At 40.7% G+C, this 12,688-nt stretch overlaps 1 protein-coding gene across 1 annotated transcript; it reads right to left on the bottom strand.

The window, feature by feature from the left end:
• Positions 1–9,444: 9,444 nt before the first annotated feature.
• On the bottom strand, positions 9,445–12,367 carry LOC111370013 (inorganic pyrophosphatase 1-like). The gene is made up of 4 exons (XM_022991728.1): positions 12,159–12,367; positions 10,667–10,788; positions 10,364–10,565; positions 9,445–9,973 (listed from the first exon to the last, which is right to left on the bottom strand). Exons 1-4 carry the CDS (start codon positions 12,294–12,296, stop codon positions 9,605–9,607), a joined length of 831 nt encoding a protein of 276 aa, XP_022847496.1. The 5' UTR covers positions 12,297–12,367; the 3' UTR covers positions 9,445–9,604.
• Between the last annotated feature and the right edge of the window lie 321 nt (positions 12,368–12,688).

The following is a 12,688-nucleotide window of genomic DNA, read 5'->3' as shown; positions in this document are numbered from 1 at the left end:
GCCCTAAACTGCTAGATCATGCCTTCGACGGTCGACATAGCCCAAGGGGCTAGGCGGAGAGCTTTGAAAAGTCAAAAAATTAGCTAAGGCCTAGCGCACGCGAGACAAATGACATTCACCCATGCTATCAAATAGCTGAACGCGAGAAATAACGCTAGGAGAAACAAGCTTCAACACTAATGACCGTCGATAACATAGCATTCATACAAAAAGCATGTAACGTAGTCTTGCCCACACCCCAGACAAGTAGGAAATGATGCTACATGTAGAAATAAAAGGCAACACAAAAAAGGGGGAAGAACTGACAAAAGGTGCTACTGCTAAGGGAAAACACCATCACTGTCGCCCTGCGCCGAAGGATTAAGTGATTTAGATGACTACGCCCCACTTTCCTTCCCTTTGTGCTGTGCAAGAAACTTGTCAAAACCTGAGGGGTTAATGGAAGGATGCTCAGTCGATATCCATTCCTTGGTTAGTTTGATGGACGCTGTCATCGCCTTCCCCCCGTACGAACGCAAAGCCCCGGCATAATCAGGCGATGACTTGTACTGCTCAACAGACGCCTCCAAGTCCCTAGTGTACCTAGCAGAGGCCTTATACCTCTCAACCGCCTCCTCCTGAGCATGAGCCAACTCAGACCGCAAATGGTCGTTCTCTGTCTCCTGCTCCCGGGCTCGAGCCTCCAACGCCTCAAGAGATTTCTTCAAAGAAGATATCTTCTTCTTGTAGTGATGAGCCTCCTTTTTCTTTTCCTCTGCAAGAGTCTTCAACTCTAAGGCTTGGCGACGACTCGATTCGACAAGCTCAGTCTGAAGGGCCACCACCTAAAGGATGAAAAGACAATATAAGAGTCGAATGGTATAACCATGCAAAAAAATGTGTATATACATACGCATAGAATTAGAAGCGTACCCTTTGGAGATAGACCGCCGCAGCCTTCTCAATATCGTCTGCGTTACGTCCTGCGATCGACTTGGTCCGCGCGGGTGTCACTAAAGACTTAAGTACATCCATCTCCCGATAACCTCGGGTGCGAGGAAACCCGAAAATAGGAAGAGACTCCTCATGCTCCTCCCGCATACGACTAGAAGAGCCCAGCCTAGGAGTAGGAGCAAACTCGATACGCTCGTCTGAGGGCTGAGAAGTCTCTTCTGCTACCTGAGGACTGCCCTCTTGGGCCACCATCTTTTTCGTCTTTAAAGGGGCAGGGCATGGCTCAAGATCTCTTCCATGCTCTTGCTCAGGCATGGAGTCTAAGGTCCCTTCCAGGTCAAATGTCATCCCTGTACATGGAAGGTAAGGCTGGTCAAACAGCAAAACAAAAGAATGTGAGAACGCAAAACAAAGAAGGGGAAGCTCAAGAATTTACCATCAATGGAAGAGGGACCCTCGTCACCACCCGACAAGGTCCTCAACACCTCGTCCAAATCAAAGTCCATATCTGCATGCACATACCCAAATATATTAGTTCGAAAAAGAACAAATAAGAAATATGTTCAAGTCAAAAATAATAAAAATCGATGCAAGCAACCTACCAGTAGGACGACTCATCCCCACTATCAACATGTTCCTCATGGTCAGGACGATCCTAAACCCCCGGAGGCACTCTACCACTACGTGAAGCCTTCAACGTGCATGAAATTGCCAACTCAAACACTTAGCCATAAAACCTCTAGTAAATTGACTAGGTTCCATGGCAGTTAACAAGGGTACAACCTCCAGGCGAGAAGATAAAGACCCCCCCCACTCAGAACGTGGGGGTAGTGGGAATGCCAACATGGGACATGTGACACCACAACCGCCCAGTGGTTATCTAGCTCTCAATATCTACAAATACCCCGGATGTGACACAGGTAAAGGTCTCTCTGACTCTCTCTCTCTCTCTAACACTTTTTAGCCATCTGATTTTCAATTGCTAGTCTAAAAACTAATTCTCACGCTGGAGGTAAAACAGGGGAGGAAGCCCACCTTCGTTTTTCAAGTCACAAACACTTGACGGAGTAGTCAGAATACCAAACGCCACTAGGCAGATAGAAGGGTATTGTTCTACAACCATTTCAACTACCATAATTCATTCTCAAAATTAAAATTCAATATCAAACTATGCTGCACCTATTACTAGTCCAGATCTTCTATCTTTGACGATGATCCTTCCAAGTTTCACCGATCCTCCATCTTCGACGCCAAATCTTGCACCTTATGATCTGCTGCCTCCTATTCCTCTTCGTCGTACTTCTCGTGTTTCTCGACCACCAGATAGTTATTGTTTTTCCTCACATAGTTCTATGATTGCTACACTTAATTTAGTTTCTATTCCTTCTTCCTATAGACAGGCTATGGAACATGAATGTTGGGAATAGGCTATGAAAGTAGAACTCGAGGCACTTGAAGCCAATCAGACCTGGGATATTATGCCATGTCTATAAACAGTGAAACCCATTGGAAGTAAATGGGTATATTCTATCAAACTTCATTTTGATAGTTCTCTTGAGCGTTATAAGGCTCGATTAGTTACATTGGGTAATCGTTAGGGCTTCCCAATCATGGTCTTTATTTCAAATGGATGTGAAGAACGCATTTCAACATGGCGACCTCAAGGAGGACATTTATATGAAACTTCCATCTGGTATGCCTCTTCCCTTAGTTGATTCTGTCTGTAAGCTAAAATGCTCTTTGCATGGTCTTAAGCAGGCTCCTCGTGCTTAGTTTGACAAGTTTCATCTTTTTTTGGATTTATCTTTTACTCAGAGCCAGTAGGACAGATCTCTGTTTTTCATAAGAGTACTGCTGGCATTGTTTTTTTGTTGGTATATGTGGATGATATTATTATCTTTGGATCTGATCATAGTCTTATTCAAAAACTTCAGCAACATCTTCACTCGATTTTTTATATGAAAGACCTGGGTTAGCCTACTTACTTTCTTGGCTTAGAGGTACATACTACATCACATGGTCTCCTCTTGAATCAACATAAATATATTCAACATAAATACTCAATCACAGAGGTTAGCATGGTCATGCTAAAGAGTTCGTGAGCTCATGCCAATGAGTGGTAATGCTCATGCCTAGATGTTGTCAAGCTCATGACTAGAGGTTAGCATGGTCATGCTAAAGAGTTCATGAGCTCATGCCAAGGAGTGGCCATGGTCATGCCTAGAGGTTGTCAAGCTCATGACGAGTTGACAGGCACTCTCGTCCCCTACCTTATTAAACATTTAAAGGGAATGGGCTCGACCCGAATATTGTTAAAATTTTGAAAGAAAATTATGTACAGACCTTGTTTAAAAATTCTAAAGAAAGGAGCTCGAACTCGAGCTCATTAAAAAAATTTGAGAGGTTTAGACCCTAACCTCGTCAAAACTTTTGAAAGAGGAGAGCTCGCCCTCGAGCTCATTAATTTTTAAAGGAAAGGTTTGGTCCCTATCTTGTTAAAAATTTTGAAAGAATGAAGCTCGACCTTGAGCTCGTTTATAAATTTTGAAATGAAGGGCTTGATCCCTATACCTTGTAAAGGATTTTGGCATGAATGAGCTCGACCTCGAACAAGTTTTTAAGGTAAAGGATGGATCCCTACTTTGTTTAAAATTTGAAAAGAAGGGTTCGGGCTGAAGCTTTGTTAAAATTTTGAAATGAAAGAGCTCGACTTGAAGCTTGTCAAAGACTTCAAGTGAAAGAGCTCGACTTGAGCTTTTCAAGATATAAATTGAAGGAGCTTAATTTGGAGCTTTGTTGAAAAATTCTAAAGAAAGGGCTTGACCCCTACCATGTATAGAAGTTGAAAAGGAGGAGCTCGACCTCGAGCTTTGTTTAAAAATTTCGAAAAGAATGAGCTCGACGAATAGACAATGGTTCATATAGGAGACATAGCCCGAACTTAATGCACGATAATTATCCCGAGTCCTTGTGTCTAGGATTTGATAATGTATTGAGCTCGAGGACAGACCCCGAGCCCAATGTGAAATAACATTCTGAGTCCCTGTGGTTGGGATTTGAAAATACATTGAGCTCGAGGATAGGCCTTGAGCCCAATGTGAAATAACCGAGCTCTTGTGGCTAGGATTTTGATAATGAATTAAGCTCGAGGACATAGCCGAGCCCAATTTAAAAATAATATCCCGAGCCCTTGTGGCTAGGATTTGACAATGAATTGAGTTTGAGGACATAGTTTGAGCCTCATTTAAAATAATATCTCGAGCTCTTGTGGCTGGGATTTGACAATCTGTGTGAGCTTGAGAACATAGCCCAAGCCCCATTTGAAAATAATATCCGTAGCTCTAGTGGTTGGGATTTTGATAATGAATTGAGGTGGAGGACATAGCCCAAGCCCATTTTAAAAATAATATCTCAAGCCCTTGTGGTCGGGATTTTGACAATGAATTGAGCTCGAGGACATAGTCGAGCCCATTTTAAAAATAATATCCTGAGCCCTTGTAGCTAAAATCTTGACAATGAATTGAGCTCGAGGACATAGTCCGAGCCCAATTTAAAAATAATATCCCGAGCCCTTGTGGCTGGGATTTGAGAATGTATTGAGCTCGAGGATAGGCCCTAAGCCCAACGTGAAATAACATCTTGAGCCCTTGTGGCTGGGATTTGAAAATGCATTGAGCTCGAGGGTAGGCCTCGAGCCCAATGTGAAATAATATCCCGAGCCCTTGCGGCTGGGATTTTGACAATGAATTGAGCTCGAGTACATAGCCGAGCCCAATTTAAAAATAATATCCCGAGCCCTTGTGGCTGAGATTTGGCAATGAATTGAGCTCCAGAACATAGCCCGAGCCTCATTTAAAATAATATCTCGATCCCTTGTGGCTGGGATTTGAGAATGTGAGTGAGCTCGAGGACATATCTTGAGCCCCATTTGAAAATAATATTCTGATCCCTTGTAGCTAAGATTTTGAAAATGAATGGAGCTTGAGGATAGCCCGAGCCCATTTTAAAAATAATATCCCGAGTCCTTGTGGCTGGGATTTGAGAATGTATTGAGCTCGAGGACAGGCCCCCCGAGCCCAACGTGAAATAACATCCCGAGCGCTTGTGGCTGGGATTCGAAAATGCATTGAGCTCGAGGATAGGCCTCGAGCCCAATGTGAAATAATATCCCGAGCCCTTGTGACTGGGATTTTGACAATGAATTGAGCTCGAGGACATAACCGAGCCCAATTTAAAAATAATATCCCGAGCCCTTATGGCTGGGATTTGACAATGAATTGAGCTCGAGGACATAGCCCAAGCCTCATTTAGAATAATATCTCGAGCCCTTGTGGCTGGGATTTGACAATGTGTGTGAGCTCGAGACATAGCTCGAGCCCCATTTGAAAATAATATCCCGATCCCTTGTGGTTGGGATATTGACAATGAATTGAGCTCGAGGACATAGCCTGAGCCCATTTTAAAAATAATATCCCGAGCCCTTGTGTTGGGATTTTGACAATTAATTTAGCTCGAGGACATAGCCGAGCCCATTTTAAAAATAATATCCCAAGCCCTTATGGTTAGGATTTGAGAATGTATTAAGCTCGAGGACAGGCCCTCGAGCCCAACGTGAAATAACATCTCGAGCCCTATTCCTAAGGATTTGAGAATAGGTTGAGCCTGACAAGCTCGGGATTGACCGTGGTCGGGTTTTTTTACTTGATGCATTGCGGGACTTGGTTGTGCTTACCTGTGGTGAGGCTAAGAGTATCTGCGCAGGATAAGGCTTGGAGTACTTCCTCGGGGGCAAGGGTTTGAGTGCTTACGTGAGGCAAAACTTTGGTGCCTGCTCGTGACTGGGCTTGGTGCCTGCACGTGACAGGACTTTCGATGTTTGTGTGAGGCAAGGCTTTGGTGCCTTCTCGTGATAGGGCTTTTGGTGGTGCGTGCTATCGATAGGGCTTTGGTGCCTGCGTGATAGAGCTTTTGATACTTGTGCTGGGCAAGGCTTTGGTGCCTGCGCATGACAGGTCTTTTTTGGTGTCTGCTCGTGACATATCTTTTTTAGTGCATTCCTTCTAGAAGAAAACATATGTCGTGTGGTCCCAACACTCTTTATATAAACTTTCCTACCTTCTAGAAACAAAGTAAGCTTGTAGGCCTTGTCAAAATAACTATTTAAGTAAATAAGAAAATGCATAGGGCCTACTAGCCCGAATAAAGGTAAACAAGCTAAAAAAGCATAGGGCATGCAAACCTAAGTAGACTAAACTAAACAAGCTAAAATGGAAACAAAACAAAAATTTCCTAGGCGACCATCAATCTTCACTATGCTCGACCCCGACCTATATCAGTTCTTCTTTGGGGCAAATTTTTCCTGGTTCTCAAGCTCGAGCTCAGAGGTCGATTCTTGCATGACATCAGTGCTCATTTCTCGAACACAAGTAACATAGCACTGCCTTGCTGGTTTTTAATCGCCACGCACTATCCTATACCTCACTTGTTGGAAACTTCATAACAAGATGGAAGGTGGATGCAATGGCCCTAATTTTATTGAGCAGTGGTCTCCCGATGATGGTGTTGTAGGCCATCGAAGCATGGACTACATGGAAGGGAATGACTTCTGTCACCTGCTTTTGTCCTGAGCCCAACATTAGGGAGAAGATTAACGATTCCTTTCGGGATGATTGTTCCACCCCCCGAATCCCTGGAGTGGTGTTTTGACTACCTTGAGCTAGTTAACATAAATACCCTTCTTCATGAAGGCCTCTTAGGACAGCACATTGGCTGCACTTCCATTGTCAACCAAGACCCTCTTTACTTCAAAGTTGGCGATGATGGCAGATATGACCAAGGCATCATCATGGGGGTATGATATGTCTTTTGAGTCCTCCGATCCAAATATGATATCTTTCATGTCGTTGGGAGCTGTCATTGGTATGGAACTGTGTCGACGGGCATATTGTTTGCACCCACTATTTGAATCTCTTACTGAGGCAATCCCCTCAATTATAATGTTGATGGTACCTGCTGTTGGCTGGTTACCTCCCTCAGATTCTGTAGTCTTCCCATTGTTGCGATCATTCCTGGGAAACTTGTCGTGCCTGATATACTCTTTTAGGAATCCTCTTTTTATTAAAGCTTCAATCTCACGTTGTAATGTTATGCAATCCTCTGTATGCCCATGGTTACGGTGGTAGTCACAGTACTTGTTCTTGTCCCTAATCTTAGGGGGAGATTTCAACCTCAGTAGCCACTTGAACTCCTTCATATCTTTAATTTCTATCAATATGTTTGACCTAGAGGTATTTAGATGTGTAAGCGTTGGTGGTGTGCCCTGCTTCTGCTTTCCTCTCGCAAGGTCTTGTTGTAGATTCAGCTCACGCTGCCTCTTATGCTGGTCCCATCATAAGTCGGACCAACTCTCCTTGGATTCAATGTTTCTTCCATATTAATGTATTTCTCTCATCGGGTTAGAAACTTGGTCACTGACTTTAGGGGAGTTTTTGACAAACTCATCTTGAATGCCTCATATCTTATAGCATGTGTGAGGGCAGAAACTGCTGCTATGATATGGAGATCTGGGATTTGAAGTCTTTCTTTATTAAACCTCTTCATGAAGTCACGTATGGTTTCATTCTACCCTTGACGAAGTTGCATGAGGGAAGCCGCTATCTTTTTGATGCGCTTACTACTGGCAAAGAAGGTAGAGAACTTGTTGGCCAGATCTGAGAAAGAGGCCATGGAATTGGGATCTAAGGTTGAGAACCAGTCCCTGGCTGCGTGGGTCAACGTTTGATGAAAAGCTTTGCACATCACCTAGTTTGGCATAACTTGTAGGTTCATGATGTCGGTATAGATATTGAGATGGTTGATAGGGTCGGTAGTTCCATCATATTATTTTATACGAGGGTACTTGAATTTGTCCGATAGGGGGAATGATAATACATCAGGAGTGAATAGGGTTTTAAGGGTAAAGCCTATTGTACCCTTAGCCATCTGCATTAGGCTTGCTGTCTTCCTCTTGAATGATCTTAGCGAGTTCACCAGACTCTATCGTTACTTTTCCCGAGTCCAATGCCATATGGGGTACACCCGAGGTTCCAACCCCACCCTCGTCAAGAACGGGTTGTGGGGCTCGAGCTCGAGCTCGAGCATCCATTAATAAACCACCTTCAGGCGTAGGTGTATATGATGGGCAAAAATTTCTCTGGCTCAATAACTGAGTTATTGTGGCAACTTGTTGGCAGAGCTCTTCGAAAGCTTCAGCGGTAACGAAGGCTGGCTGAGGCGTTGGCATCTCTGATGATTCTTCTTGAGGGACATGATGACTTTCAGGGGGAGGAAGAGGATTTGGAACGAATAAGCTTGCTGGACCCGAATGTGTGTTCACCATGGCTTTTGGAAGCGTTCCCCACAGATGGCGCCAATGATGCTATCAAAAATTGTACCAGGTAGACCTCCCGAACTTGAGGACCGAGAAAGAGTACGAACAGAGCCTTCTGGTACTTGAAACAAAGGCAACGAGATGTGTTCTCGTCACCCCTTTGATGCTTAAGTCAGACAGGGAATTTATATGAGAACGTCTATTGAAATAGTATGTAAAAGCGTACTGAATAATGGACTTGGGTCATGTATTTATAGAGGTAGGTAGTGTACCCCTAGTAGGATTGAATTAGTTGGATTTTCGTATCCAATAGAGTCTTACTTGATAATAGTATTTTATTTGTAATATAATTGCATGACCAATGAAGCTATTGTTGACATAAAGTTCTTGTGGACGTAGGAGTCTTGGGTTGAGGTGTTTAAATCATATTAAAGTTCTTAGAAGGTAAGACTTCTTATGGGCTAGACAAAAGGGGGGTTCAGTATGAAGGGAATAGCTTGAGGACTCATGAACCCCATATATTGAAGGATGCTCGAGGACTTATGCCCGAGGAATATCACGATGATGCAAATCGCCACTCCTCGGGTGTATTACCCCGAGGACTATGTGCCCCAATATGTAATGAGCAAGACCTTGTGAGTCATTGGGACAATCACTTCGGGAGGTTGTCAAAAGTAACTATATCAGATCATATCTTACCACATTATGTGTATGTAAATTAGTATGTAAACCATTATTAAACATAGCACAACAGATCATTTTATATCAATAAATGTTGCCAACTGATTGTTGCCCATTGTGTATTACATTTGTAATTTAGTCCTCGTTTGGGAGTGCTTTTAAGTATTTGCAGATTGTGAGCCGTATAGATAATAAGTGATTAGTAAATTTAGTCCATCTTTGGTCCAAAATTTCTAAAATTTATTTATTTTCAATTCATTTTCAAATGTAAATTTTATAGAATTTACAATTTTTCAATCTCAAATTTCATCAATTTTTATCAAAATTTATCAAAAATATGATTTTTATCTAAATCAAATTGGTCTAAATGTGTTAATTAGTATGTACAGTTATAAGGTTGTTTGATTAATTTAAATTTTAATTTAGCCTTATCAACTGCGTTATAAATTTTACACAACGGAAGCTTAACCGATGAATCCTTGATTTCCATGTTAGAGCATATTCTTGCATCATCAGAAAGACACACGACAATAAAACTGACATTACGCAAATCCAAATCTAAATAGCAATGGCCAAAACTTTACTATTCGATTAGCTCATTGCAATAAAATGGAGAGTACACTACTGGGTAACCGGGAGGGCTTGGGGCAAGGTCTCATGAGCTGCCATCGGAATTGTCTCCATCTTGCAATCGACTAATAACAACTGAGCCGATTTAGCACGACCTTCTTGAAGGGAAATTGTCTCGATGAGTTTGAGGAGAATGCTCTCAAGTTCTTCTCCATCATTCCATTCGTGGATTTTTGCTCTTACGAGTGCGCGATTCTGGCATATCAAATCCCAAACTGGAAAATTCTTCCTTGGCATGACATAATCTTCATCTTTAAGCTTCAAACTCGGGCAGAAATCTCCACTCCCGTCGCCTAGATAAATCATCGTTTTCTTCCTTTCCTTGCCTAACGAGGCCTGAATCCTTTCGATAATCATGCCCTGGTTTTGAAAATTAAGAGAATATATATTTTGTGAGCTTTTGCTAATGTAACGTTTCAAAGATAATAAGCTTCTTTAATTACTCATGCAATTTGAAGTTTTTTGATGAAATTGTTCGATATTACAAGCAGTGATTGCAAGTTCAAGTCTCGACAGCAAAAGGTCGTAGACTCCTATGATCTCTAACCTATTATTTAACAAGATTTGGTAGGGTCATAAACAAATTTCGACTAATATTTCTCTACAAACAATTTCTTTTTTTTTTTTTTAATTGCATGACTCAAAAGTCATCTTGTGATATATCATTAATGGACAGAACTCAACAAAATAATAAAGCAAAGCATGTCTTAAACTATAGCACGAAAATATAGAATAGAGAAAGTATCAAACCTTGCACATGTTGGGAGGGCAAAGATTGCAGCCATGAGAAGAAGATTGAAAATCATGAAAAGGTAAGATTCTGAGCCTCCCTTCTTCATTTACATAGCCTGGATTTGTGTTTATTTCAGAAAAACAATCCCTAATTCCGAGATGAACGAGGATTGTTTCGATATAAAATAGGTTTGCGTCACTCACTATCCTTAAATCGCACCTAAATTCAACATCAAAGTGCAAAACACTATAAGAAAACAGTTAAATTTTAGATAGAGAAATATGAAAATTTTGAGAGAGAGAGAGAGAGAGAACTTGTACCCTAAAGAATGAGCGGTTTTGATCGCTGGGACGACCCGAGGATGAATCGGGGCCCGTTTTAGTACCTCTTGAATATCATCTTTGGTTTTGCCCTGTGTATGGAGCTCCTTCATCATCCTGTCCTGTAATTTATTAATAGAACAACAAATTTAAAAATTAAAAAATAAATAAATAAATAAAATCCTCTAATTAACAACCAAAATGTGCTCAGTTTTTTGTCGGAAACCAGTCGAGTCATGAGCTGGCCTTAAAGACTAGCAACTGTGCTAAGCCAAACCACCTTACATGACTCGGTTGACACCTCTAGTTTAGGTATATTCATGTTCCGTAGACACATTACGGGATAATTAGCACAAAACATCCCTACATTTCAATATTATTGTGTAAGACGTTCATAAACTTATTTGTACATTTTTGAAAAATTTAAGAGTATAGTTCAATTTGTTCTTTATTTTTTTTTCTTTAAGAGGATGGAATATTTGTCATTTTATAGCTTTTCATTGAGAAAATGGATGAAAATGATGATTTTCCAATGAAATGTGAAAATAAAGATAAAAATGCCATACCCTTTTAATAATTTATTTAGACCCATTTGCACTTTTTAAAAAAATTTGGGAGTATGATTGCAATTTGTTGTTAGAGGGTATGCTCATCATTTTACCTTTTTATTTTTTTTTCTTTAAGAGGATGGAATATTTGTCATTTTATAGCTTTTCATTGAGAAAATGGATGAAAATGATGATTTTCGCAATGAAATGTGAAAATAAAGATAAAAATGCCATACCCTTTTAATAATTTATTTAGACCCATTTGCACTTTTTAAAAAAATTTGGGAGTATGATTGCAATTTGTTGTTTAATTTTTCTTTTCCTTTTTTTTTTTTGTTAAATCTAAATAGGAGGGTATGCTCATCAATTTACCTTTTTTTTTATTGAGAAATTGGATAAAAATGATGATTTTCACAATGAAATGTGAAAATATGGATGAAAATGTCAAAAATTGAAAGATATGAACGTTCTGCATAATAATATTAAAAGATAAAAACGTTTAGTACTAATTACCCTTATGATATGAGGGAACTCTACCTAAATTGTAGGATGGTCAATGGAGGTTGACTTATGGCCTAGCCATAGGGTCTTATGGCCATTGCTGGACCAAGCCACAAGGGCTATGTCGAAAAGTTGTAGGGACATGGCCCAAGATGAACCAAGCTACAAGGGCTATTCCAAATTGTTGAAGTAACCTACTTCCCACAATGGAATGAGCCAGTTTCGAAATGGGTCGTTGGTCTAGCAAAACCAAATTGACGCATCTAGTTCGGACATGTTCTTGTTCACTTGTATACTAACCACAATGTGGAGTTACTTTACTCGAACATGTAGAATTTAACATGTTCAATATGCAAAATACTCCTCTTTATTGTGTTCGGTAATATCTATTTTAATGTACTGAAAAAAGTGGAGAAACATATAATCTTGAAAATAGAACTCACCATTACAGAATTCCAAGGCATGGTGGGAAGAAGTTGATTGAAGAAATCAGAGGCGCCTAATTCATCGACAACCCAATTATCACTATCCGAGTCAATTATCGTCTTGTCAAAGTCGAAAACCACCACAATTCCAGCCATTTTCGAGGTTTCAAAAAGTTTGAGGTTTCTGAAGGATATGTTTGGCTTCAAAAGTCTTGGTACTATGTTTTCCTCGAAAGAGGGCTATATATAGGAATTGAAATGCCAGGTGCCCCTTGGAATTGAATCCAGTACACAAAATTGATTCCGCGGAATATTACCCCTGAACAGTTTGTGGTTTGTTAAAGCAAAGCCACTAAAATTCATTTTTTGTCTCTAGAAAAATCAAGATTGATTTCTGCCGCTGGATTTGGTCAGTTTCGAGTCCGACTGATGATCGGATGGTCACTACGACATTTAATTAGTAGGCCACTTTGGGTAAAATATTGTCATAATCCAACTGGTAAAGCACATCCCCAACTTTGGGTAGAATATTCCTTTCTGGGTTCCCA

The sequence above is a fragment of the Olea europaea genome, chromosome 2 (assembly GCF_002742605.1).
Source record: "Olea europaea var. sylvestris chromosome 2, O_europaea_v1, whole genome shotgun sequence".
Taxonomy (NCBI): Eukaryota; Viridiplantae; Streptophyta; class Magnoliopsida; order Lamiales; family Oleaceae; genus Olea; species Olea europaea.
Note: the sequence above shows the minus strand (reverse complement) of the source record. Positions and strands in the feature narration are given on the sequence as shown.